Raw genomic sequence first — 24,682 nt, 5'->3', positions numbered from 1 at the left:
TTGGGGTTTCTTTGGGGGATTTTCGGGCAGTTTCAGGGATTTTGTGGGAATTCTGGAGCATTATTGGGGCAATTTGGGGGATTTTAGGGGAATTTTGGGACATTTGGGGATTTTAGGGGAATTTTGGCACATTTGGGGCATTTTTAGGACATTTTGGAGGGTTTTTGGGGGAAGTTTTGGGTATTTGGGGACATTTTGGGGACGTTTCGATCTATTTGGGCCAATTTTGGGCCATTTTGGGCCAATTTTGGGCCAATTTTGGGCCATTTTGGGTCGTTTTGGTCTCACCTGCTGCCGAGGCCCCTCCAGGGTGGAGGGGCGGCCCAGAGCCCCTGCAATTAACACTTTAATTAGCAATTAACGCTTAATTAACCTTTCATTAACCCTTCGTTAGCCATACATTAACCCTTAATTAGCCACAAATTAACTGCAAGACCCGACAATTGTTGTTGTGTGAGCAACAGGCGTTAATTACCGTTAATCAGGACACTAATTACCTCAACAATTAACTCAGTAATTAACTCAACAACTCCCACCCGCAAGGTTCTTAATTATTGCTAATTAACATATTAATTGCCTTTGTTTAGGCTATTAACAACCCCTAAGCCCCTAATGATTATTAATAACGCCACGAACTCCTGCTAATCACACGGGGAATTATCGGTGATTAATTACCGACAAACCACCTGTTAATTAACGTTAATTAGGCCCTTAATTACCGCTGATCATGAGTTAGCAAAGCATTGACCACTTATTTAGCGCCGGCTGATGTCCGGCAGCTGCGGCCGCACCGCGCCGCGCTAATTAGCGTTAATTACCCCCTAACACGGCTAATTTCCCCCTCAGCACTAATTAGCGCCAATTAACGCCGTCCCGAGCCCCGCAGCCCGGGGGAAGCTCTCCATGCGGACCAGGCGCGGGGCGGCGCTAATTAGCGGCGAGCCGGGGCTTAATGAACTCATTAAGGAGCGCCCCCGGCCCCGCCGTTACCATGGCGACCGCGCGCCGCGCCGCCATCGCCGCCGCTTCCGCTTCCGGGGCCGCCGCGTGACCGCCCGGCGGCCAATCAGGGCACGGAGCGCGGCGCGGCGGCGGTCACGTGATCCCGAGGGCGCCGCGATGGCGGCGGAGGTGCCGGGGGGGGGGAGGGGCGGATTTGGGGGTCCCGGGGCGGATTTGGGGGTCCCGGGGGGGGATTTGGGGGGGGAGGGGCGAATTTGGGGGTCCCGGGGCGGATTTGGGGGGGAGGGGCGGATTTTGGGGGGTCCCGGGGCGGATTTGGGGGGGGAGGGGCGGATTTGGGGGGTCCCGGGGGGGGATTTGGGGGTCCCGAGGCGGATTTGGGGGGGGAGGGGCGGATTTGGGGGTCCCGGTGGGGGATTTGGGGGGGGAGGGGCGGATTTGGGGGGGGAGGGGCGGATTTGGGGGTCCTGGGGCGGATTTGGGGGTCCCGGGGGGGGATTTGGGGGTCCCGGGGCGGATTTTGGGGGTCCCGAGGCGGATTTGGGGGTCCCGGGGGGGGATTTGGGGGTCCCGAGGCGGATTTGGGGGTCCCGGGGGCGGGGCCGTTTTTTGGGTTCCGTGACGTCATCGGCGCGGCGGCGGTGACGTCACGGGCGCGCCCGGTGACAGCGCCCCCTAGTGGGGGGACCGGGGGGGACAAAAAGTGACAAAAAAAGAGACAAAAAGTGACAAAAAGGGACCAAAAGTGACCGAAAGGGACCGAAAGGGACCAAAAGGGACCGCAGGTAACATGAAAATGGCGATAAATGACTGTAAAGCGACAATACATGACAATAAATAAGTGGCAATAAATGACAATTAATTATATTCATTGCTGGTAATTGCCATTAATTAATGTTAATTGTGCCCGCAGTGGCTGCGGCTGGCGCTGGCGCTGTCAGGGACACTCAGGGTGACAATGAATGACATTAAATGACAATAAATGGCAATAAATAAAAATAAATGGCAATAAATAAAAATAAATGGCAATAAATGAAAATAAATGACATTAAATGACAATAAATGATAATAAATGGCGCCATAGTGATAATAAGTGACATTAAATGGCAATAAATTACAATAAATGACATTAAATTACAATAAGTGGCAATAAATAGCACTATAGTGACAATAAACGGCAATAATTGACAGTAAATGGCAATAATTGACATTAATTGACAATAAATGACATTGACGCTAAATGACGTTCTCTCTGCCGCCCCCCAGTGGCTGCTGCGGGCACTGCCGGGGACTCTCGGGGTGACAATAAAGGACAATAAACGACAATAAACGACAATAAACGACAACAAACGACAACAAACGACAGTAAAGGACAGTAAATTCCATGCGTTGCTGTTAATTGCCGCTAATTGCCGCTAATTGCCGCTCATTGCGCCCGCAGTGGCTGCTGCTGGCGCTGGCGCTGGCGCTGCCCCCCGAGCGCCCCCAGGCGGGGGAGCCCCGCAAGGTCCAGATCGGGGTGAGGCGGCGGCCGGAGCGCTGCGGGGAGAGATCGCGGCGGGGAGACGTGCTCACCCTGCACTACTCGGTATGGTTATACTGGTTATACTGGTTATACTGGTTACACTGGGAGCGGGGAGACGTGCTCACCCTGCACTACTCGGTATGGTTATACTGGTTATACTGGTTATACTGGTTATACTGGTTACACTGGGAGCGCTGCGGGGAGAGATCGCGGCGGGGAGACGTGCTCACCCTGCACTACTCGGTATGGTTATACTGGTTATACTGGTTACACTGGTTATACTGGTTATACTGGTTATACTGGTTACACTGGGAGCGGGGAGACGTGCTCACCCTGCACTACTCGGTATGGTTATACTGGTTATACTGGTTATACTGGGAGCGGGGAGACGTGCTCACCCTGCACTACTCGGTACTGGTTATACTGGTTATACTGGTTATACTGGTTACACTGGTGATACTGGTTATACTGGTTATACTGGTTACACTGGGAGCGGGGAGACGTGCTCACCCTGCACTACTCGGTATGATTATACTGGTTATACTAGTTTATACGGGTTTATACCGGTCCGTACCGGTCCCTACTGGTTTATACTGGTTCACACTGGTCCATACCGGTCCATACTGGTTTATACTGGTTCACACCGGTCCGTGCCAGTCCATACTGGTTTATACTGGTTCACACCGGTCCGTGCCGGTCCATACTGGTCCATACTGGTTTATACTGGTTTACACCAGTCCATGCCGGTCCATACTGGTTTATACTGGTTCACACCGGTCCATGCTGGTCCATACTGGTTTATACTGGTCCATACTGGTTTATACGGGTTTATACTGGTTCACACCGGTCCGTGCCGGTCCATACTGGTTTATACTGGTTCACACCGGTCCGTGCCGGTCCATACTGGTCCATACTGGTTTGTACTGGCAGGGCACGCTGGAGGACGGGACCCCCTTCGACAGCAGCCGCGGGCGGGAGCAGCCGTTCGTGTTCTCGCTGGGCACCGGGCAGGTCATCAAGGGCTGGGACCAGGGGCTGCTGGGGTGAGTGACCTCTGACCCCTGACCCCGAGTGACCCCTGACCCCTGAGTGACCCCTGAGTGACCCCTGACCCCTGAGTGACCCCGAGTGACTCCTGAGTGACCCCTGAGTGACCCCTGACCTGCACTGACCCCCAGACTGGCACTGCCCAGCTCATCAAGGGCTGGGACCAGGGGCTGCTGGGGTGAGTGACCTCTGACCCCCGAGTGACCCCTGAGTGACCCCTGACCCCTGAGTGACCCCGAGTGACCCCTGACCTGCACTGACACTGAACTGGGAGCACTGGGAGGGGCACTGGGACCCTCATGAATGGGGGAGGGGGAAATTCCCGGGATTCTGGGGGGAATTCCCGGAATTTTGGAGAGAATTCCCAGGATTTTGGGGGAATTCCCAGAGTTTTGGGATTCCAGGATTTTGGGTGAAATTCCCGGGATTTTGGCCCGCAGGATGTGCGAGGGGGAGAAGAGGAAGCTCGTGATCCCCCCGGAGCTGGGTGAGACCCCAAAACCGACCCCAAAATGGGGAAAAAACCCCCAAAATTGGGGTGGGGGGGAAATCCCAAAAACCTGGGAGAAGGGAGACCCAAAAACTGGGGGAAAGGGGAAAAAAAAAACCAAAAAAACCCAAAAATGGGGGAGGGGGACCCTAAAAATGGGGGGAACATCCCGAAAATGGAGGATCCCAAAAACTGGGGGAAAGGGGAAAAAAACCAAAAAAAGGGACCCAAAAATGGCGGGAAAACCCCAAAAATTGGGGGAAAACCCCAAAATTTGGGGGAGAACCCCAAAAGACCCCCCTGACCCTGCCCATCCCCCCCAGGTTACGGCGACCGAGGGGCCCCCCCAAAAATCCCAGGTGAGCCCTGCCCCCCCCACGGGGATTTTGGGGTGAAAGTTGGGGATTTTGGGGTTCGGGAGGGATTTGGGGGGATTTTTGGGATAATTTCGGGGTGATTTTTTTGGGGATTTCGGGATGATTTTTTGGGTGGTTTTGGGTTGAATTTAAAGATGATTTTTGGAGTAATTTCGGGGTGATTTTGGGGGGATTTTGGGATGATTTTTGGGGGGATTTTGAGGGTGATTTTGGGGTCATTTCAGGGTGATTTTGGGGGGATATTTGGATGATTTTTGAGGGTGATTTCAGGGTGATTTTGGGAGGGATTTGGGGGGATTTTTGGAGTGATTTCAGGGTGATTTCATGATGATTTTGGGGGGATTTTTGGGGATTTTGGGGTGCTGACCCCCCGTTTTTAGGGGGGGCCGTGCTGATTTTCGAGGTGGAGCTGCTGAAGATCGAGCGGCGCCCGGAGCTTTAGGGGGACCCCAAAACCCCCTGAATTTCCCCCAAATTTCCCCCAATCCCTCCCCCCTTCAAACCCAGGATTTTGGGGTCCCCCCCTCGGTTTTCTTCGGGACTTTTTGTGGGGGAACCCCCGAGTTTTGGGGGTCAATAAAGGGTTAAGCCGAAGGTTTTTTTGGGGTTTTTTTGGGGTGGGAAAGGACCAAAACGGGGCCAGCCCCGAAAATGTCAAAGCTGCTTTTATTAAACCCATATAAAAACAACCCCAAACCCCCCACCCCAAAATTTAAAAAAAACCTAAAAAACCCCCCAAAACCCCCAAATTCCCCCCAAATCCCTCCCAGGACCCCCCAAAACCAGTGGGGGAGGGGGGGAGTGATTATCGCTGCAGGGGGGGACCCCAAAAATTGAGGAGTCCCCCGAAATTGGGGCGGGGGGTGAGACTGGGGGGTCCCCCCCGAGGTTTGGGGGTTCCCCCGGATTTTGGGGGGTTCCCCCGGATTTTGGGGGGTTCCCCCGGATTTTGGGGTCATTTCTTCTGGGGGGTGTTGAGTTTCTGCATCCCCCGAATCTTCTCCAGGAGATCCCCCACGAACGTCTGGGGGGGAAAGGGGGGTCAGGGGGACCCCAAAATCCTTCGGGGATCCCCAAATTCCCCAGCCCAAAATCCCCCAAAAATCAAAAGTCGCCCCAAATTCAGGGGGAATGCACCCCCCAAAATCCCAATTTCCTGAAGACCCCTCCCAAAATTCCCCCCAAAATTTCACAAAAATCCCCCCAAATTCCCTCCCAAAATTCCCCCCAAAACCTCCCCAAATTCCTTCCCCAAAATTCCCCTCAAAACCTCCCCAAATTCCTTCCCAAAATCTCCACAAAACCTCTCCAAATTCCCTCCCAAAATCCCTGATATTTCCCCCAAAACCTTCCCAAAAATCCCTCCCAAAAATCCCCAAAATTCCTTCCCAAAACCTCCTCAAGATCCCCCCAAAACTTTCCCAAATTCCTTCCCAAAAATCCCTGAATTTCCCCCCAGATTTTTGGGGGATCTCTCCCAAAACTCCCCCCCAAATCTCCCCTAAAAATTCCCCCAAAGTCCCCAGAACCCCTGAAACCCCCCAAAATGCCCCAAAGTCCCCAAAAAGCCCCAAAACCCCCCAAAAATGCCCAAATCCCCCCAAGCCAGGCTCACCTCGGTGGGTTTGTAACAGTCCACGAGGATCTCCTGGGGGGAGGGGGGTCAGGATTTGGGGTCCCCAAAATTTGGGGGGGGTCCCTCAACCCCCCCCCCCCCCCAGCCACACCCGGATTTTGGGGGATTTTTGGGGGATTTTTGGGGGGTTTGGGCAGATTTTGGGGAGGATTTTTGGGGGTGCTCCTGGGAGGGAGCCCAAGGGATTTTAAGGGATTTTGGGGTTAATTTGGGGGCGATTTTGGGGTGATTTGGGGCGATTTTGGGATCGTTTGGGGGCGGACCTCGCCAGGGACTCGTGGTGATTTTTGGCGTTGTTTTTGGGTTGATTTGCAGCGATCTTTGGGGTAACTTTGGGGGTATTTTTCGTGGGTTCGGGCGGTTTGGGGTGGTTTCACAGGATTTTGGGGTGGTTTTGGGGATGGTTTTGGGGTGCTTGGGGCTGATTTTTGACGATTTTGGGCAGGTTTCGGACCATTCTAGGTGGGTTTTGAGCTGGTTTTGGACAATTTTGGGCTGCTCTTGGGTGATTTTGGGGTGATTTTGGGTGATTTTGGGCTGATTTTGGACAATTCTGGGCTGGTTTTGGGCGATTCTGGGACAATTTTGGGACAATTTGGGGCCGATTTGGGCTGATTTGGGACATTTTGGGACAATTTGGGGCCGATTTTGGACAATTTTGGACCGGATTTGGGCCATTTTGGGCCATTTTGGGCCATTTTGGGCTTTCGGGCCGTACCTGCACGCGGGCGCTGCGCGCGCCGTCGCTCTCCATGTCCAGCAGCTCGTCCACGTCGATCTCCAGCTCCGGGATCTCCTCCTCCTGCCCCGGAGTTTGGGGGGATTGGGGGATTTTGGGGGGATTTGGGGAGTTTGGGGGGATTTGGGGAGTTTGGGGGGATTTTGGGAGTTTGGGGGGATTTGGGGAGTTTGGGGTGGATTTGGGGAGTTTGGGGGGACTTGGAGAGTTTGGGGTGGATTTGGGGAGTTTGGGGTGGATTGGGGCTGGTTTTGGGATGGATTTGGGATTGTTTTGGGGACAGTTTTGGGGAGAGTTTTGAGGTGATTTTGTGGGTGATTTTGGGGTGATTTTGTGATGGATTTGGAGGTGATTTTGGGACAGTTTTGGGAAGATTTTGGGATAGTTTTGGGGTGATTTTTCGGGTGATTTTGGGACAGTTTTGGGAAGATTTTGGGACAGTTTTGGGGTGATTTTGTGAGTGATTTTGGGATGGATTTGGGGTTGATTTTGGGGATGATTTTGGGGTCCCGGAGCCGCCCCTGTCCCCGTGTCCCCGCGTGTCCCCGGTCCTGGAGCCGGTTCTGGAGCCGGTCCCGCCGTGTTCCCGGTGCCGGTCCCTCCCCTCTCCCCGCTGTCCCCGGTGCCGGTCCCGGTCCCTCCCCGGTGCCGGTCCCTCCCCTGTTCCCGGTGCCGGTCTCTCCCCGGTCCCGGTCCCTCCCCGGTGCCGGTCCCTCCCCTGTTCCCGGTGCCGGTCTCTCCCCGGTCCCGGTCCCTCCCCTGTTCCCGGTCCCGGTCTCTCCCCGGTCCCGGTCCCTCCCCGGTGCCGGTCCCTCCCCTCTCCCCGCTGTCCCCGGTCCCTCCCCGGTCCCGGTCGCTCCCGTGTCCCCGGCCCCTCCCCGGTCCCGGTCCCTCCCCGGTGCCGGTCCCTCCCCGGTCCCGGTCTCTCCCCGGTCCCTCCCCGGTCCCTCCCCGGTGCCGGTCCCTCCCGTGTCCCCGGTGCCGGTCCCTCCCCGGAGCCGGTCCCTCCCCGGTGCCGGTCCCTCCCGTGTCCCCGGTCCCGGTCCCTCCCCGGCCCCTCCCCGGTGCCGGTCCCTCCCGTGTCCCCGGCCCCTCCCCGGAGCCGGTGCCGGTCCCTCCCCGGTGCCGGTCCCTCCCCTGTCCCCGCTGTCCCCGGTGCCGGTCCCTCCGCTCGCCCCGCCGCCGCCGGTACCGGGCAGTCGTAGAGCGCCGTGAGCTGCCGCAGGATCCACTCCTCGAGGTGGAGCCGCTTGCGGAGCTCGCGCCGGTCGTAGCGCACCGTGACCCGCCCGCGGCCCCGCCCCGCGCCCTCCGCCGCCGCCGCCGCCGCGGGCGCGAAGCAGACGCGGGGCCCGGCCGGGCCGGGGGCGGCCGGGGGGGGCCCGGGGCCGCCGCGCGGCGCCGCCATCCCGGGAGCGCCGAGCGGAAGCGGCCACGCCCCCGCCGGGGCGGCCACGCCCCCGCCCGGTGCGCGCGCCGCCACCGGAGCCGCCGCGGGGGCGCCTTTGTGTCCGCGGGCCCCGCCCACCGGGACGGGCCCCGCCCACCGGGACGGGACACGCCCACCGGGACGGGCCCGCCCACCGGGACACGCCCACCGGGACACGGGACACGCCCACCGGGACGGGACACGCCCACCGGGACGGGCCCGCCCACCGGACACGAGACACGCCCACCGGGACACGGGACACGCCCACCGGGACACGGCCCCGCCCACCGGGACGGGACACGCCCACCGGGACACGGCCCCGCCCACCGGGACGGGCCCCGCCCACCGGGACGGGCCCGCCCACCGGGACACGGCCCCGCCCACCGGGACACAGCCCCGCCCACCGGACACGGGCCCCGCCCACCGGGACGGGATACGCCCACCGGGACACGGGACACGCCCACCGGGACGGGACACGCCCACCGGGACACGGGACACGCCCACCGGGACACCGGACACGCCCACCGGACACGGGACACGCCCACCGGGACACGCCCACCGGGACGGGCCCCGCCCACCGGGACACAGGACACGCCCACCGGGACACGGGACACGCCCACGGCCACTCTAATCTGCATATCCCCGCCCACCGGGACACGACCCCGCCCACCGAACACGGCCCCGCCCACCGGGACGGGCCCACCGGGACGGGCCCCGCCCACCGGGACACGGGACACGCCCACCGGGACACGCCCACGCCCCTTTCCCGGTCGGCGGGACCGCCCCGGTCGGACACACCCGGTCAGGCCCCGCCCCCGTTAATTACCTGGTTAATGGCCACGCCCCCGTTAATTACCTGGTTAATGGCCCCGCCCCCCGCGTTAATTACCTGGTTAATGGCCACGCCCCCGTTAATTACCTGGTTAATGGCCCCGCCCCCGTTAATTACCTGGTTAATGGCCACGCCCCCGTTAATTACCTGGTTAATGGCCCCGCCCCCCGTTAATTACCTGGTTAATGGCCACGCCCCCCGTTAATTACCTGGTTAATGGTCACGCCCCCGTTAATTACCTGGTTAATCGCCCCGCCCCCGTTAATTACCTGGTTAATGGCCACGCCCCCGCCTGCAGCGAGGGCGGCGCCGCGCCCGGAGCCGGTCCCGGGTTCGGTTCCGGTCCCGTCCCGGAGCCGCCGGGAGGTTTTGGGCTGTTTTGGGCCCATTTTGGGCTCATTTCGGGCCGTTTTGGGCTCATTTCGGGCCGTTTCGGGGTCCCCGGACAGGAATTTGGGGGAATTTGGGGGAATTTGGGGGGTTTGGGGGATTTTGGGAGAATTTGGGGGGTTTGGGAGGCCTCGGGGGTGCTGGGACGGCCCTGGGTGTGTGTGGGGAATTTTGGGGGGTTTTGGGGGATTTTGGGGCACACCGCAGGATTTGGGGAGGGGGCGCCCAAATTCATCCCAACCCCCCCATTTTGGGGGCTCCCCCTCTTCTCTTTCGGTCTGGGGGTCATTTTTGAGACCCCCCCTCCCTCATTTTGGGGGTGTTCAGGTTTAATTTGGTGGCACCTCCCGTGGATTTTGGAGGATTTTCTGTCATTTTCGAGGATTTTCTGTCATTTTGGAGAATTCTTTGTAATTTCGGAGGATTTTCTGTCATTTTGGAGGATTTTCTTTAATTTTGGAGGATTTTCTTTCAGGCGGGTTCCTCCTCCTTTTCCTCCTTCTTTCCTTTGTTTTTTGGGGGGGGTCTCATTCCAGCCCCCCTCCCCAATTTTGGGGGTCGCTCCCATTAACCCGGGGGGGGTCCCTTGATTCAACCCCCCCCAAAAAAACCCAAAACCCCCTCAAATTTTCTACAAAAACCCCACATTTTTATTGCCCCCCCCCCCATTCCCTGCAGCATTTCAGGGCCCCCCGCCCCAAATGAGGTTTTTGGGGGGGGGGCTCAGGGCGGGGGCCCGGGGGGGCGGGGCGGGGCCGCCGGGACCCCCACCAGGCCCGGAGGGTCTCGCGCCAGCCCCCCGCCCCCGGCGGGGCCCCCCCGACGCTGCGGGGCCGCGGCAGCACCTGGGGGGAGGGGGGGGTTTGTCACCGGGGGGGTCCGCGGGGTCACCCCGGGGTCACCGACCCCCCCCAAATGTCACCGACCCCCCCCAAATGTCATCGACCCCTCCCCAAATGTCACCGACCCCCCCCAAATGTCACCGACCCCCCCCCAAATGTCACCGACCCCCCCCAATGTGTCACCGACCCCTCCCCAATGTGTCACCGACCCCCCCCCAAATGTCGTCGACCCCCCCAAATGTCATCGACCCCTCCCCGATGTCACCGACCCCCCCCCCAAATGTCACCGACCCCTCCCTGGTGTCACCGACCCCCCCCGGGGTCCCTAATGTCCCCAGAGTGTCCCCAATAACCCCCTGTGACCCCTGATGTCCCCAGTGTCCCCAAATCCCCCCCAAGTGTCCCCAAGGTCCCCTTCACCCCAATAACTTCTGTGACCTCTGTGACCCCAATGCCCCCAATCCCCCCAGGTGTCCCCGATGTCCCCAATGTCCTTGATGTCCTCAGGTGTCCCCAGTGTCCCAAATGTCCCCTGTACCCCAATCCCCCCGATGTCCCCACTGTCCCCAGAGTGTCCCCAGTGTCCCCTGTACCCCAATAACCCCTGCCACCCCAATGTCCCCTGTCCCCAAATGTCCTGTCCCCAATGTCCCCACTGTCCATGGTACACCGATGTCCCCGATGTCCCCAATCCCCCCCGGTGTCCCCAATCCCCCCAATCCCCCCGGTGTCCCCAATCCCCCCAACGCCCCCAGTCCCCCCGGTGTCCCCAATCCCCCCAGTCCCCCCAACCCCCCCGGTGTCCCCAATCCCCCCCGATGTCCCCAATCCCCCCAATCCCCCCAGGTGTCCCCCATCCCCCCAATCCCCCCAGGTGTCCCCAATCCCCCCAATCCCCCCAGTCCCCCCGGTGTCCCCAATTCCCCCGGTGTCCCCAATCCCCCCAACCCCCCCAGGTGTCCCCAACGCCCCCAGTGCCCCCGGTGTCCCCGTGTCCCACCTGGAGCTGGAACTCGTCGCTCATCCGCCGCAGCCGCCGCCCGTAGCGCTGCGCCGCCCAGAGCACGGGCGGGGCGGAGCGGGAGCGGCCGCGGGCCGGGGGGGGGTCCCCGGGGCCGGCCCCGCCCGGGGGGTCCCCGGCGCCCCCCGCCCCCCCCCGCTCCGACAGCAGCCGGGGCCGCGCCTCTGCGGGGGGAGGGGCGTCAGGGACCCCCGGAACGGGGGGGGGCAGCCCCGGCCCCCCCGGGGGGGTTTGGGGTCCCCCCGGGGGGGGGGTTTGGGTGGGGGGGGGTCTCTAACCTGGGGAGGGGGTCCCGGGCTGGCTGGGGGAGGGGGAGCCCCCCCAGGGCGAGGGGGGAGGGGAGCCGCGGTCCTCGGGGGTCTCGTCCAGCCGGAGCATCCGCGGGGAGGGGGCTGGGGGGGCGGGGGGCTGAGAGCCGGGGACCCCCGAGACCCCAAATTCACCAGAATTACCCCCCGAGACCCCAAATTCACCAGAACTCCCCCCCGGGACCCCAAATTCAGCCCCCGAGACCCCAAATTCACCAGAACTCCCCCCCGGGACCCCAAATTCAGCCCCCGAGACCCCAAATTCACCAGAACTCCCCCCCGAGACCCCAAATTCACCAGAACTCCCCCCGAGACCCCAAATTCACCAGAACTCCCCCCGAGACCCCAAATTCACCAGAACTCCCCCCCGAGACCCCAAATTCAGCCCCCGAGACCCCAAATTCACCAGAACTCCCCCCAGAGACCCCAAATTCACCAGAATTACCCCCCCGAGACCCCAAATTCACCAGAATTACCCCCCGAGACCCCAAATTCAGCCCCAGAGAGCCCAAGCCCCCCCAAAAACCCCAAATTCACCCCAAATCCCCCCCGGCGCAGCCCCGAACCCCAAAGCCGCCCCCCCCCCATTGGGGTCCCCGATAATTAGCGCACCCCCCCCCCGCCCAATTAACGACCCCAAGCTCCGCCCCCCGTGACCTTTGGTACCCGGAAGTGCCCCTCCCCCACCCGGCACCCCAAAACCGCCCCCCAACCCCCCCCGAACTCGCGGCACCCCAAAACTGCCGGGGTCCCCCCCGAACAGGAATCTCCCCCAATGGGGGCACCCCAAAACCGCCCCTCCCCCAATGGGATCCCCAAAACCGCCCCTCCCCCACCCGGGACACCCCAAAACCGCCCCTCCCCCACCGGGGATCCCCAAAACCTCCCTCCCCGCCCCCAACCCGCGTGTCCGCCCCACCCCCCGCGCCCCCCCGGCCTCTCCCCCCCCGGGGGTCCCCCCCGGCCCCTCCCCCCCCTTTGGGGACCCCCAAATCCGCCCCTCCCCCCCCCCCAACCTCGGCTCCGCCGCGCTCGGCCCGGCCGCGTCACCCGCTGATTGACAGCGCCGCCGGCCAATCAGCGCCGGGGCTCCCCCCGGCGTCACAGCCGCGGCCCCGCCCCCGGCGCTGCCCGCGAGTGGGCGTGGCCTCGCGTGCCCGCGGCCAAGATGGCGGCGGCGGGAAAAGGGGGCGGAGCCACCGAGCGGCTCGGGGGGGGGGAAAACAAGAAACGGCCGAAATTGAACCCAAAAAAAATCGCCTTTGCCCCAAAACCGCCCCGCGGCCTCCCCAAAATCACCCCTAAAATCCGCCCTGAGCTTCAAGTCGCCCCTGACCCCAAAAAGTGCCCCCGAACGGCGTCCCAATGGTCACAGACCCCCCCCCGGGACCCCCAAATGGACCCGACCGCCCCGGAGCCCCAAAACCCCCAGAAATCCCTCAAAACTCCCCCAAATCCCTCAAAACCCCCAGAAATCCCTCAAAACCCCCAGAAATCCCTCAAAACCCCCAGAAATCCCTCAAAACACCCCAAAACCCCTCTGAAATCCCTCAAAACCCCCAGAAATCCCTCAAAACCCCCTGAAATCCCTCAAAAACCTCTGAAATCCCTCAAAACTCCCCCAAATCCCTCAAAACCCCCAGAAATCCCTCAAAACTCCCCAAAATCCCTCAAAACCCCCTGAAATCCCTCAAAACCCCCTGAAATCCCTCAAAACCCCCAGAAATCCCTCAAAACCCCCTGAAATCCCTTAAAACACCCCAAAAGCCCTCAAAACTCCCCCAAATCCCTCAAAACCCCCAGAAATCCCTCAAAACTCCCCCAAATCCCTCAAAACCCCCTGAAATCCCTCAAAACGCCCAGAAATCCCTCAAAACACCCCAAAAGCCCTCAAAACCCCCAGAAATCCCCCTGAAATCCCTCAAAAACCCCTCAAAACCCCCAGAAATCCCCCAAATCCCCCCCAAATCCCTCAAAACCCCCTGAAATCCCCGAAATTCCCCCGAAATCCTTCAACCCCCCCAAAATTCCCTCAAAACTCCCCCAAATCCCTGAAAACCGCCCAAAATCCCTCAAATCCCCCCAAAATCGCTCCCTGACCCCCGAACCCCCCCAGCCCCTCAATGGTCCGGCCCCCCCGGCCCCCCCCGCGGCCGCTGCCTCATGGAAACGCCCTGGGGCTGCACTGGGACCCTCCCAGTATGACTGGGACCCTCCCAGTATGGATTGGGACCCTCCCAGTATGGACTGGGACCCTCCCAGTATGGATTGGGACCCTCCCAGTATGGATTGGGACCCTCCCAGTTTGGCCTGGGACCCTCCCAGTATGGATTGGGACCCTCCCAGTATGGATTGGGACCCCCCAGTTTGGATTTGGACCCTCCCAGTTTGGATTTGGACCCTCCCAGTATGGATTGGCACCCTCCCAGTTTGGACTGGGACCCTCCCAGTATCGACTGGGAGTGACCGCGACGCCCTTGGCCCGGCTGGGGGGAGGGGCGGTGAGGGGACAGCGGTGACACCAGTACAGACCCCAGTGACACCAGTATAACCAGTACAGACCCCAGTGACACCAGTATGACCAGTGCAGACCCCAGTGACACCGGTATGACCAGTACAGAGACCAGTGACACCAGTATAACCAGTGCAGACCCCAGTGACACCAGTATGACCAGTGCAGACACCAGTGACACCAGTATGACCAGTAAAGGCACCAGTGCAGACCCCAGTGACACCAGTATGACCAATACAGACCCCAGTACAGACACCAGTATAACCAGTGCAGACACCAGTACAGCCAGAAGCAGTGTCCCCAGTGTCCCCAGTGCCCCCCAGTCCATCCCAGTTTGTCCCAGTTTGTCCCAGTCCGTCCCAGTTTGTCCCAGTCCATCCCAGTTTGTCCCAGTTTGTCCCAGTCCATCCCAGTTTGTCCCAGTCCGTCCCAGTTTGTCCCAGTCCATCCCAGTCTGTCCCAGTTTGTCCCAGTCCATCCCAGTCCATCCCAGTTTGTCCCAGTCCATCCCAGTTTGTCCCAGTCCATCCCAGTCCATCCCAGTTTGTCCCAGTTTGTCCCAGTCCATCCCAGTTTGTCCCAGTCCATCCCAGTCCATCCCAGTCCATCCCAGTTTGTCCCAGTCCATCCCAGTCCATCCCAGTTTGTCCCAGTCCATCCCAGTTTGTCCCAGTTTGTCCCAGTTTGTCCCAGTCCATCCCAGTTTGTCCCAGTTTGTCCCAGTCCATCCCAGTTTGTCCCAGTTTGTCCCAGTTTGTCCCAGTCCATCCCAGTTTGTCCCAGTCCATCCCAGTCCATCCCAGTTTGTCCCAGTCCATCCCAGTTTGTCCCAGTCCATCCCAGTTTGTCCCAGTTTGTCCCAGTTTGTCCCAGTTTGTCCCAGTCCGTCCCAGTTTGTCCCAGTCCATCCCAGTCCATCCCAGTTTGTCCCAGTCCATCCCAGTTTGTCCCAGTCCATCCCAGTTTGTCCCAGTTTGTCCCAGTTTGTCCCAGTCCGTCCCAGTTTGTCCCAGTCCATCCCAGTTTGTCCCAGTTTGTCCCAGTCCATCCCAGTTTGTCCCAGTCCATCCCAGTCCGTCCCAGTTTGTCCCAGTCCATCCCAGTCCGTCCCAGTTTGTCCCAGTCCATCCCAGTCCCGTGGGATGGGGGGGGAATGGGGGGGTCACGTGACCCGGCGATGCTCTCGGGCCGCTATAAAGAGCCGGCACCGGATCGGGACCGGATCGGGACCGGACCGGACCGGACCGGACCGGACCGGGACCGGGACCGGACATCGGCACAACCCGGACTGGAGCCGGACCCGGAGCGGATCAAAGCCCGGGACTGGATCACGGAGCGGAGCCGGGCTAGGGACCAGAACCGGCCCCGGGGGTGGATTTGAGCAGGACCGGAGCCTGACCCGGATCCGGCCCGAACCGACCCGACCCGACCCGGATCAAAGCCTGGAACCGGAGCAGTGACGGGATCCGCATTAGGAACCAGAACCGGGCCGGGCTCGGCTCAAAGCCCGGCGCTGGATTAGAGCCGAACCGGAGCCGGGACAGGCACGGGCGTAAGACCCGGAGCCGGATCCGGGCGGGGGCGATCCCGGGGGGTCCCGGGGGTTTGGGGGGTCCCGGGGGGTCCAGGGGGGTCCCGGGGGGTCCAGGGGGATCCCGGGGGTGTCCCGGGGGGTCCCGGGGGTTCGGGGGTCCCGGGGGGTCCGGGATGAGCGGGAGGTCCCCCCGGGGGTCGCCGCCGCGGCCCCGCCCCCCCGGCGGGCCCCGCGGGCCGGGGGGGTCCCGGGGGGGTCCCGGGGGTCGCCGGTGCCCCCGGGGAAGCTGCAGCTCCTCGAGCGCTTCTTCACCCCCCCGGGACCCCCCCCGGGCATCCCCCCGTCCTCCCCGTCCGCCTCGCCCTGCTCCTCCTCCTCCTCCGCCCCGTCCTCCTCCTCCTCCTCCTCCTCCGGGGGGGGCTCGGGGCGCCGCGGGGCCGCCCCCCGGCCCGGGGACCCCGGCGTGGGGCGGGGGTCGCGGCTGCGGGGCCGGGGGCTGAGCCGCAGCCACGAGGGGCTGGGCCCCCGGGACCCCCCCCCGGCGCCCCCCGCCCGCCGCGCCGCGCCCGGGGGCGGCCCCGGGGACCCGCGGGGCGGGCGGGGGTCCCGGGCGGGCTCCCCCCGCCGCTGCCGCTCGCTGGAGGCGCTGGGGGGGCGCCGGGGGGGGCCCCGGTTCTCCCGGTTCCTGGACGAGCTGACCCGCAGCGTGCTGAGCCCCGCCGAGCTCCGCGCGCTCGGCTGCGGCCGCGACCCCCGGGACCCGCACCGGGACCCCCGGGACCAGCACCGGGACCCCCGGGACCTGCGGGACCAGCTCCGGGACCCGCACCGGGACCCCCGGGACCCCCGGGACCTGCGGGACCTGCGGGACCAGCTCCGGGACCCGCACCGGGACCCCCGGGACCAGCACCGGGACCCCCGGGACCCGCACCGGGACCCCCGGGACCTGCGGGACCAGCTCCGGGACCCGCACCGGGACCCCCGGGACCAGCACTGGGGCCCCCGGGACCCCCGGGACCTGCGGGAGCCCCGGGAGCCCCTCCGGGACCCCCGGGACCCGCACCGGGACCCCTGGGAGCAGCACCGGGACCCCTGGGAGCGGCACCGGGACCTGCGGGACCCGCACCGGGACTTGCGGGACCTCCGGGACCCCAACCGGGAGACCCCCCGGGAACCCCTCTGGGACCTCCCCCGGGACCCCCGGAACCGGCACCGGGACCCCCCCCGGGACCGGCCAAGCTCGGGGGGCCCCCCCGGGATGGAGGAGGAGGAGGAGGAGGAGGAGGAGGGACAGGTAGGGACACACCTGGGGGGACACACCTGGGGGGACACACCTGTGTCACCTGTGGGGGGGTCCCACCTGTGCCCCCCGGTGACCGCGCTGTCCCCGCAGGTGCCGGGAGCGGCCGCCGGAGCGAGGGGGTGAGTGCGGCTGCGGGGCGGTTTTGGGGTAAATCTGGGGGATTTGGGGTCACTTTGGGGGTTTTGGGTTCAGTTTTGTGGTTTTGGGTTAAATTTGGGGGGTTTTGGGTTCAGTTTTGGGGTCCTCTTCCCCCCCAGGGCCCCCCCGGTGCGGGCGGAGCTGAACGAGCTGCGGGAGCGGATGGACAGGTGAGGGGGGAGGGGGATTGTCTGTTCCCAGTCCCTCCCAGTGCTCCCAGTTTGGCTCCCAGCCCCTCCCAGTGCTCCCAGTTTGGCCCCGGTCTGTTCCCAGTCCCTCCCAGTGCTCCCAGTTTGGCTCCCAGCCCCTCCCAGTGCTCCCAGTTTGGCTCCCAGTCCCTCCCAGTGCTCCCAGTTTCCCCGCAGGCTCCGGGCCGATTTCGATCTCTCCCAGCTCCGGACGCTGCGGCTGGAGCGGCGCCTGCGGGGGCTGGTGAGGGGGGACGGGGGTTTGGGGGATTTGGGGGATTTTGGGGGGATTTTTGGGATTTTGGGGGGACATTTGGGGATTTTGGGGGGTCCGGGATGAGCTTGGGCGGGTTTGGGGGTCCCGGGTTGGATTTTGGGGCGGTTTTGGGTCCCGGGCTGATTTTGGGGTGAATTTTTGTGGTTTTGGGGTCCCGGGCCGATTTTGGGGACACGGTGGGGAGGGGCACTGGGCGGGGCTGGGGGGACCTGAACGGGGGGAGGGGACAATGGGGGGGTGGCACGGTGGGGGAGGGGGTGACACCCCCCGGTGACCCCGCGGTGACCCCGCGGTGACCCCATGACCCCGCGGTGACCCCGGTGTCCCCTCCCCCCCAGGTGGCCGCGTTGGGCGGGGCCGAGGATGAGGAGGAGGAGGGGGGGGAGGGGCCGCTGCTGCCCCCCCCCGCCTTCAGGGACCCCCCGGGGGGGGCGGGGCCCTGAGCGCCCCCACCCCCCACCCCCCGCCCATCCCCCACCCCTCAATAAAGCGCTGAGACCCCTCCCCCACCCCCGCCAGGCCGAGTCCTTCGGAGCGCCCCAAAATAACCAAAAACTGACCCAAAAATGCCCCAAAGCTCCCCAAAACCGCCCCAGGAACCCCAAATTCCCCCAAAGCTCCCCAAAACCGCCCCAGGAACCCCAAATTCCCCCAAAGCTCCCCAAAACCGCCCCCATCCCCCAGCCCCGTTTCGGGGTCTCTCCACATGAGGCACCCCCACGTGTCCAGCGGCTTTATTGGCTCCGGCCACGACCCCGCGACCCCCGGGTCATTTGGGGTCAGTCTGTCGGTCACTCAGGGTGGTCACTCAGGGTGGTCAGTGGTCACTCAGGGTCAGTCTGTCGGTCACTCAGGGTGGTCACTCAGGGTGGTCAGTGGTCACTCAGGGTCAGTCTGTCGGTCACTCAGGGTGGTCACTCAGGGTCAGTGGTCACTCGGGGGGGTACAGGGGTCACTCAGGGTCAGTGGTCACTCGGGGTCAGTCTGTCGGTCACTCAGGGTGGTCACTCAGGGTCAGTGGTCACTCAGGGTGGTCAGTGGTCACTCGTGGTCAGTCGGGGGGGCAGAGCCGCGCCCCCAGCTCATCCAGCACCCAGTCCAGGATGGGCAGGAGGGCACTGGGGGGCACGGGGGTCACTCGGGGTCAGTCTGTCGGTCACTCAGGGTGGTCACTCAGGGTCAGTGGTCACTCTGGTGGTCAGTGGTCACTCAGGGTCAGTCTGTCGGTCACTCAGGGTGGTCAGTGGTCAGTGGTCACTCAGGGTCAGTCTGTCGGTCACTCAGGGTGGTCACTCAGGGTCAGTGGTCACTCAGGGTCAGTCTGTCGGTCACTCAGGGTGGTCACTCAGGGTCAGTGGTCACTCAGGGTGGTCAGTGGTCACTCGTGGTCAGTCGGGGGGCAGAGCCGCGCCCCCAGCTCGTCCAGCAGCCAGTCCAGGCCGGGCAGGAGGGCACTGGGGGGCACGGGGGTCACTCGGGGTCAGTCTGTCGGTCACTCAGGGTGGTCACTCAGGGTCAGTGGTCACTCTGGTGGTCAGTGGTCAGTCGAGGGGGCAGAGCCGCGCCCCCAGCTCGTCCAGCAGCCAGTCCAGGCCGGGCAGGAGGTCGCGCCCCGTGAAGGCCGAGCAGCCCTGCAGGCGCCAGCGGTGGCTGCGGATCGAGTCCAGCTCCAGGGCCTGGGGCGGGGGCAGGGGTCAGAGGTCATGGTGGGGTCACGGCGGGGTCACGGGGTCAGCCACGCCCCCCACGGGCTGGGGGATTCGGGGCTGACCCAGATTTTGGGGGGTCCCAGGGTTGGGGGTCCCTGGTGGGGGGGTCCCTTGGGAGGTTTTTGGGGTCCCTCCCGGGGGTTTTTGGGGGGTTTTTGGGGGGGGTTTTGGGGTCCCTCCCGGGTGTTTTAGGGGGGGTTTTTGGGGGGGTTCTTGGGGGGGGTTTTTGAGGTCTCTCCCGGGTGTTTTAGGGGGGTTTTTGGGGGGATTTTCAGGGTTACCTCCCGGATGTCGGCGGCCGGCAGCGCCCCCGGCAGGTCCTGCTTGTTGGCGAACACCAGCAGGGCGGCCCCGGCCAGGCGCTGGGGGGGCAGCGGGGTCAGCCCCTGTCCCCGTGTCCCCCCCGTGTCCCCGTGTCCCCCCCGTGTCCCCGTGTCCGTGTCCCGTGTCCCTGTCCCCGTGTCCCCCCCGTGTCTCGTGTCCCTGTCCCCGTGTCCCCCCCGTGTCCCCCCCTGTGTCCCCGTGTCCCTGTCCTGTGTCCCCCCCGTGTCCGTGTCCCGTGTCCATGTCCCTGTCCCCGTGTCCCCGTGTCCCCGTGTCCCGTGTCCGTGTCCTGTGTCACCTCCTCGCGGAGCAGGGCTCGCAGCTCGCGGGCGCACAGCTGCAGGCGCTGGGGGTCACCCCGTGTCCCTGTCCCCGTGTCCCCGTGTCCCGTGTCCCTGTCCCCGTGTCCCCGTGTCCCTGTCCCCGTGTCCCCGTGTCCCGTGTCCGTGTCCCGTGTCACCTCCTCGCGGAGCAGGGCTCGCAGCTCGCGGGCGCACAGCCGCAGGCGCTGCCGGTCGCTGCTGTCGACCACCCAGAGCAGCGCGTCCGTGCTCTCGAAGTAATTGCGCCAGTAGGAGCGGAGGGAGCGCTGCCCGCCCACGTCCCACACGTGCAGCTGGAACCTGGGGTCACGAGGGGGTCAGGGGTCACACACGGGTCACACAGGGGTCACACAGGGGTCACACAGGGGTCAGCGCTGCCCGCCCACGTCCCACACGTGCAGCTGGAACCTGCCAGGGGTCACACGGGGGTCAGGGGTCACACAGGGGTCACAGGGGTCACACAGGGGTCAGCACTGCCCGCCCACGTCCCACACGTGCAGCTGGAACCTGCCAGGGGTCACGCGGGGGTCAGGGGTCACACAGGGGTCACAGGGGTCACACAGGGGTCAGCGCTGCCCGCCCACGTCCCACACGTGCAGCTGGAACCTGCCAGGGGTCACGCGGGGGTCAGGGGTCACACAGGGGTCACAGGGGTCACACAGGGGTCAGCGCTGCCCGCCCATGTCCCACACGTGAAGCTGGAACCTGCCAGGGGTCACACGGGGGTCAGGGGTCACACAGGGGTCAGTGTGGGGTCACAGGTCACAGGCGGGCACAGGGGTCATGGGGAGGTCACAGGGGTCATCAGGTTGAGCAGCATGGCCCCTCCCCCACCCAATAGCCCCTCCCCCTCCCTGCGGCCCCTCCCCCTCCCCGCAGCCCCTCCCCACAGCCCCTCCCCACAGCCCCTCCCCCTCCCCACAGCCCCTCCCCACCCGCGGCCCCTCCCCCACAGTCCCTACCCCTCCCCGCAGCCCCTCCCCCTCCCCACAGCCCCTCCCCCTCCCCGCGGCCCCTCCCCCTCCCCGCAGCCCCTCCCCGCAGCCCCTCCCCACAGCCCCTCCCCCACCCGCGGTGCTCCAGGGTTTTGATGTTGAAGCCCAGGGTGGGGGAGGTGCCCCCCACGTCCTCCCCGTTCAGCCGCTTCAGCAGCGTCGTCTTCCCGGCGTTGTCCAATCCCCTGCGAGGGGCGGGGCCTCAGGACACGCCCTGCCCGGGACCCCGCCCCTCCACCCGGGACACGCCCCCAACAACAGCCACACCCACACCGCCCCTAGCCCCGCCCATAGCCACACCCACCGACCCCACCCCCTGAGCCCCGCCCCCACGGCCACACCCTGAGACCCCTCCCCACCGTACCCCGCCCTCCTAAGCCCCTCCCCCACCGACCCCACCCCTGAGCCCCGCCCCCACGGCCACACCCTGAGACCCCCACACCCTCCTAAGCCCCGCCCCATGTGCCACACCCCCTGAGACCCCTCCCCACCGTACCCTGCCCTCCTAAGCCCCTCCCCTCACCTGCCCCAACCTCCTAAGCCCCGCCCCCATGTGCCACACCCCCTGAGACCCCTCCCCACCACGCCCCACCCTCCTAAGCCCCGCCCCCACGGGCCACACCCTCAGAGACCCCTCCCCAGCCTGCCCCACCCTCCTAAGCCCCGCCCCTATGTGCCCCACCCTGCCCACACCCTGAGACCCCCACACCCCTCCTAAGCCCCGCCCCCATGTGCCACACCCCCTGAGACCCCCTCCCCACCATACCCCGCCCTCCTAAGCCCCGCCCCCATGTGCCCCACCCTGACCACACCCCCTGAGACCCCTCCCCCACCGTACCCCGCCCTCCTAGGCCCCTCCCCCACCGGCCCCACCCTGACCACACCCCCTGAGACCCCTCCCCCACCGTACCCCGCCCTCCTAAGCCCCGCCCCCACGGGCCACACCCTCAGAGACCCCTCCCCACCCTGCCCGCCCTCCTAAGCCCCGCCCCTCAACTGCCCCACCCTCCTAAGCCCCGCCCCCATGTGCCCCACCCTGCCCACACCCTGAGACCCCCACACCCTCCTAAGCCCCGCCCCCATGTGCCACACCCCCTGAGACCCCTCCCCACCGTACCCCGCCCTCCTAAGCCCGCCCCTATGTGCCCCAACCTGACCACACCCCCTGAGAACCCTCCCCCACCGACCCCACCCTCCTAAGCCCCGCCCCCCGGAACCCGCAGGCCCGCCCCTCGGCCCGGCCCCGCCCCTCGGCCCGGCCCCCGCCCCGCCCGCCCCGCCCGGCCCCGCCCACAGCACGAGCAGCCGCAGCTCTCGCTCCTTCTCGCGGAGCTTCTTCAGGATGGTCAGCAGCCCCATGGCGGCGCGGCCCCGCCCCCCCGCGCGCGCGCGGCTCGCTCATTGGCCGAGCCCCGCCCCGAGCCCCGCCCCCCCGCGCGCGCCGCTTCCGCCGCCGGCCCCGCCGCGCGGCGCCCCCTGGCGGCCCGGAGGAGCCGCGCGCTGATTGGCCGGCGGGGCGCCGCTCCCGGCAGACGGCTGTCAATCAAACCCCGTCAGCCAATGGCAGCGGCGGGGCGGGGCCGGAAGCGGCGCCGAGCGGAGCTGCCGGTGCCGGAACCGCGCCCGGAGCCGCTCCCGGCCCCGTTCCCCGTTCCTGTCCTTGTCCGTTCCCGTTCCCGCCTCCTGTCCCCGTCCCTGCCCCGGCCCCTGCCCCTGTCCGTTCCCCGTTCCTGTCCCGTTCCTGTCCCTGTCCCGGTTCCTGTCCCCGTTCCTCTCCCGGTCCCTGTCCCGGATCCCTGCCCCGTTCCCGTTCTAACTCCCGTTCCCCGCTCCCGTCCCCCGTTCTCTGCCCCGCTCCCGGTCCCGTTCCCCGGTCCCGTTCCCCGCTCCCGTCCCCCGTTCCCTGCCCCGTTCCCGTTCTAACTCCCGTTCCCGTCCCCCGTTCCCGGTCCCGTTCCCTGCCCCGCTCCCTGCCCCGTTCCCGGTCCCGTTCCCTGCCCCGTTCCCTGCCCCGTTCCCTGCCCCGTTCCCGGTCCCGCTCCCTGCCCCGTTCCCGGTCCCGTTCCGGTCCCGCCCCGCTTCCCGGGGATGTCGCGGCGGGCGCGGGGCTGGCCCGGGGCGCTGCCGGCCCGCGCCGCCCGGGCCGCGCTCCAGCGCTGCCTGGGGCCGTTCCTGGAGGAGCCGCTGCGGCTGGAGCAGCTCGGGCTGGACCTGCGCGGCGGCACCGGGAGCCTGCGGGGGCTGCGGCTGCGCCCGGCGGTCCGCGGCACCGGGGGATACCGGGGGGATAACGGGGGACCGGGCACCGGGAGCCTGCGGGGGCTGCCGTTCCCGGGCTGGTTTCGGGTGATTTGGGGCTCATTCGGGTGATTTGGGGATGGTTTCGGGTGATTTTGGGCTGGTTTTGGGGTGATTTTGGGCTGGTTTGGGGTGATTTGGGGCTGGTTTGGGCTGATTTGGGGCCGGTCCCGGGACTGGTTCCCGGGCTGGTTTTGGGCTGATTTTCGGCCGGTTTCGGGTGATTTGGGGCTGGTTTGGGGTGATGTGGGGCTGGTTTGGGGTGATTTTGGGCCAGTTTTGGGTGATTTGGGGCTGATTCGGGTGATTTGGGGCTGATTCGGGTGATTTGGGGCTGGTTTCGGGTGATTTGGGGCTGATTCGAGGCCGGTCCCGGCCCGCCCGCCTTCCCCAGGCCGTGGACGAGCTGCTGCGGGCGTCGGGGGCGCCGCTGGAGCTGCGCGAGGGCGACCTGGGCTCGGTGACGGTCTCGGTGCCCTGGGCCGCGCTGGGCTCCGAGCCCCTGCGGCTGCGGCTGCAGCGGCTGCGCCTCGTGCTGCGGCCCCGTGAGTCCGAGACCCCCGGGACCCCCGGGACCCCCGGGACAACCCCCTGACCCACCCGGGACCCCCGGGACCCCCCCGGGACCCCCGGGACCCCCGGGACAACCCCCGGGACCCCCGGGATCCCCGGGACACCCCCCTGACCCACCCGGGACAACCCCCTGACCCACCTGGGACAACCCCCTGATCCAGCCAGTGTCACCCTGACCCCCCCGTGCCCCCCCAGGCCCGCCGGGGTCGCCGGGGCCGGGGTCGCCCCCCCCGGGGGGGTCAGAGCAGGGCCAGGACCCCCCCCAGGAGGAGCCGCTGGAGGGGCTGGAGGCGCTGGCCACGGGCATCGAGGCAGGTACGGACGGACAGACGGACAGGGGGACACACAGACTGACAGACAGGGGCGGGGGGAGCTGGCCACGGGCATCGAGGCAGGTACGGACGGACAGGGGGACAGACAGAGAGATGGAGGGACAGGGAGACAGAGGGGGGATGGGGACAGAGGGACGGACAGGGGGACAGACGGAGGGACAGGGACAGAGGGACGGACAGGGGGACAGACGGCCCCCACTGTCCCCACTGACCGCCCTCTCCCCAATGTTCCCCCTGTCCCATGTCCCTCTGTCCCTGTCTCCCGTCCCCCGTCTGTCCCCGTGTCCGTCTGTCCCTGCCTGTCCCCCTGGTCTGTCCCCATGTCTGTCTGTCCCCATGTCTGTCCCCGTGTCCGTCTGTCCCCGCAGTGCTGCGGCGGCTGCAGGTGCAGCTGGAGGACACCGAGCTGCGCCTGGAGCTGCCCCCGCAGCCCGGGGGGGCCCGGGGGCGGCCCTGGAGCTGCACCTGCCCAGGTGAGGGGCTGGGCGTGCCCAGGTGTGTCCCAGGTGTGCCCGGGTGAGGGGCTGGGTGTGCCCAGGTGTGTCCCAGATGTGCCCAGGCGTGCCCAGGTGTGCCC

General features: G+C 65.2%; 2 protein-coding genes and 1 long non-coding RNA gene across 5 annotated transcripts; 2 read left to right on the top strand and 1 right to left on the bottom strand.

The window, feature by feature from the left end:
* The first annotated feature begins 1,065 nt into the window (after positions 1-1,065).
* On the top strand, positions 1,066-4,996 carry FKBP2 (FKBP prolyl isomerase 2). Its single transcript, XM_077789692.1, has 6 exons — positions 1,066-1,131; positions 2,405-2,551; positions 3,419-3,531; positions 3,976-4,022; positions 4,349-4,384; positions 4,783-4,996. The coding sequence occupies exons 1-6, from the start codon at positions 1,120-1,122 to the stop codon at positions 4,842-4,844; spliced, it is 417 nt and encodes a 138-aa protein (XP_077645818.1). The 5' UTR covers positions 1,066-1,119; the 3' UTR covers positions 4,845-4,996.
* An 11,774-nt stretch (positions 4,997-16,770) lies between these two features.
* On the top strand, positions 16,771-17,925 carry LOC110480997 (uncharacterized). The gene is made up of 5 exons (XR_013341370.1): positions 16,771-16,939; positions 17,039-17,067; positions 17,206-17,256; positions 17,452-17,518; positions 17,890-17,925. It is a non-coding gene; the product is annotated as an uncharacterized LOC110480997 (long non-coding RNA).
* Positions 17,926-18,691: 766 nt separating this feature from the next.
* On the bottom strand, positions 18,692-22,295 carry ARL2 (ARF like GTPase 2). Of its 3 annotated transcripts, none has more exons than XR_013341383.1 (6): positions 22,197-22,295; positions 20,977-21,087; positions 20,045-20,207; positions 19,542-19,622; positions 19,033-19,227; positions 18,692-18,920 (listed from the first exon to the last, which is right to left on the bottom strand). XR_013341383.1 is itself a non-coding variant. In XM_077789691.1 (6 exons), the coding sequence occupies exons 1-5, from the start codon at positions 22,259-22,261 to the stop codon at positions 19,093-19,095; spliced, it is 555 nt and encodes a 184-aa protein (XP_077645817.1). In that variant the 5' UTR covers positions 22,262-22,295; the 3' UTR covers positions 18,692-18,915; positions 19,080-19,092. The 3 variants fall into 3 exon arrangements, 1 of the variants encoding a protein (XP_077645817.1); XR_013341384.1 differs by having other exon boundaries at positions 20,981-21,087; positions 22,202-22,275; XM_077789691.1 differs by having other exon boundaries at positions 18,692-18,915; positions 19,080-19,227.
* Positions 22,296-24,682: the final 2,387 nt, after the last annotated feature.

This window comes from Lonchura striata, chromosome 36 (genome assembly GCF_046129695.1).
Source record: "Lonchura striata isolate bLonStr1 chromosome 36, bLonStr1.mat, whole genome shotgun sequence".
Classification (NCBI taxonomy): Eukaryota; Metazoa; Chordata; class Aves; order Passeriformes; family Estrildidae; genus Lonchura; species Lonchura striata.
Note: the sequence above shows the minus strand (reverse complement) of the source record. Positions and strands in the feature narration are given on the sequence as shown.

Bases quoted from the DNA above. Each gene is read 5' to 3' on its own strand.
- FKBP2 (XM_077789692.1), top strand. The intron at 3,532-3,975 runs GTGAGTGACCTC...TTTGGCCCGCAG, and splicing joins TGGGACCAGGGGCTGCTGGG to GATGTGCGAGGGGGAGAAGA. The intron at 4,385-4,782 runs GTGAGCCCTGCC...CCCCGTTTTTAG, and splicing joins GGCCCCCCCAAAAATCCCAG to GGGGGGCCGTGCTGATTTTC.
- ARL2 (XM_077789691.1), bottom strand. From the start codon at position 22,261: ATGGGGCTGCTGACCATCCTGAAGAAGCTCCGCGAGAAGGAGCGAGAG. The intron at 21,088-22,196 runs GTGGGCGGGGCC...CGCCCCTCGCAG, and splicing joins GAGCTGCGGCTGCTCGTGCT to GGGATTGGACAACGCCGGGA. The intron at 20,208-20,976 runs GTGGGGGAGGGG...TCGTGACCCCAG, and splicing joins AAAACCCTGGAGCACCGCGG to GTTCCAGCTGCACGTGTGGG.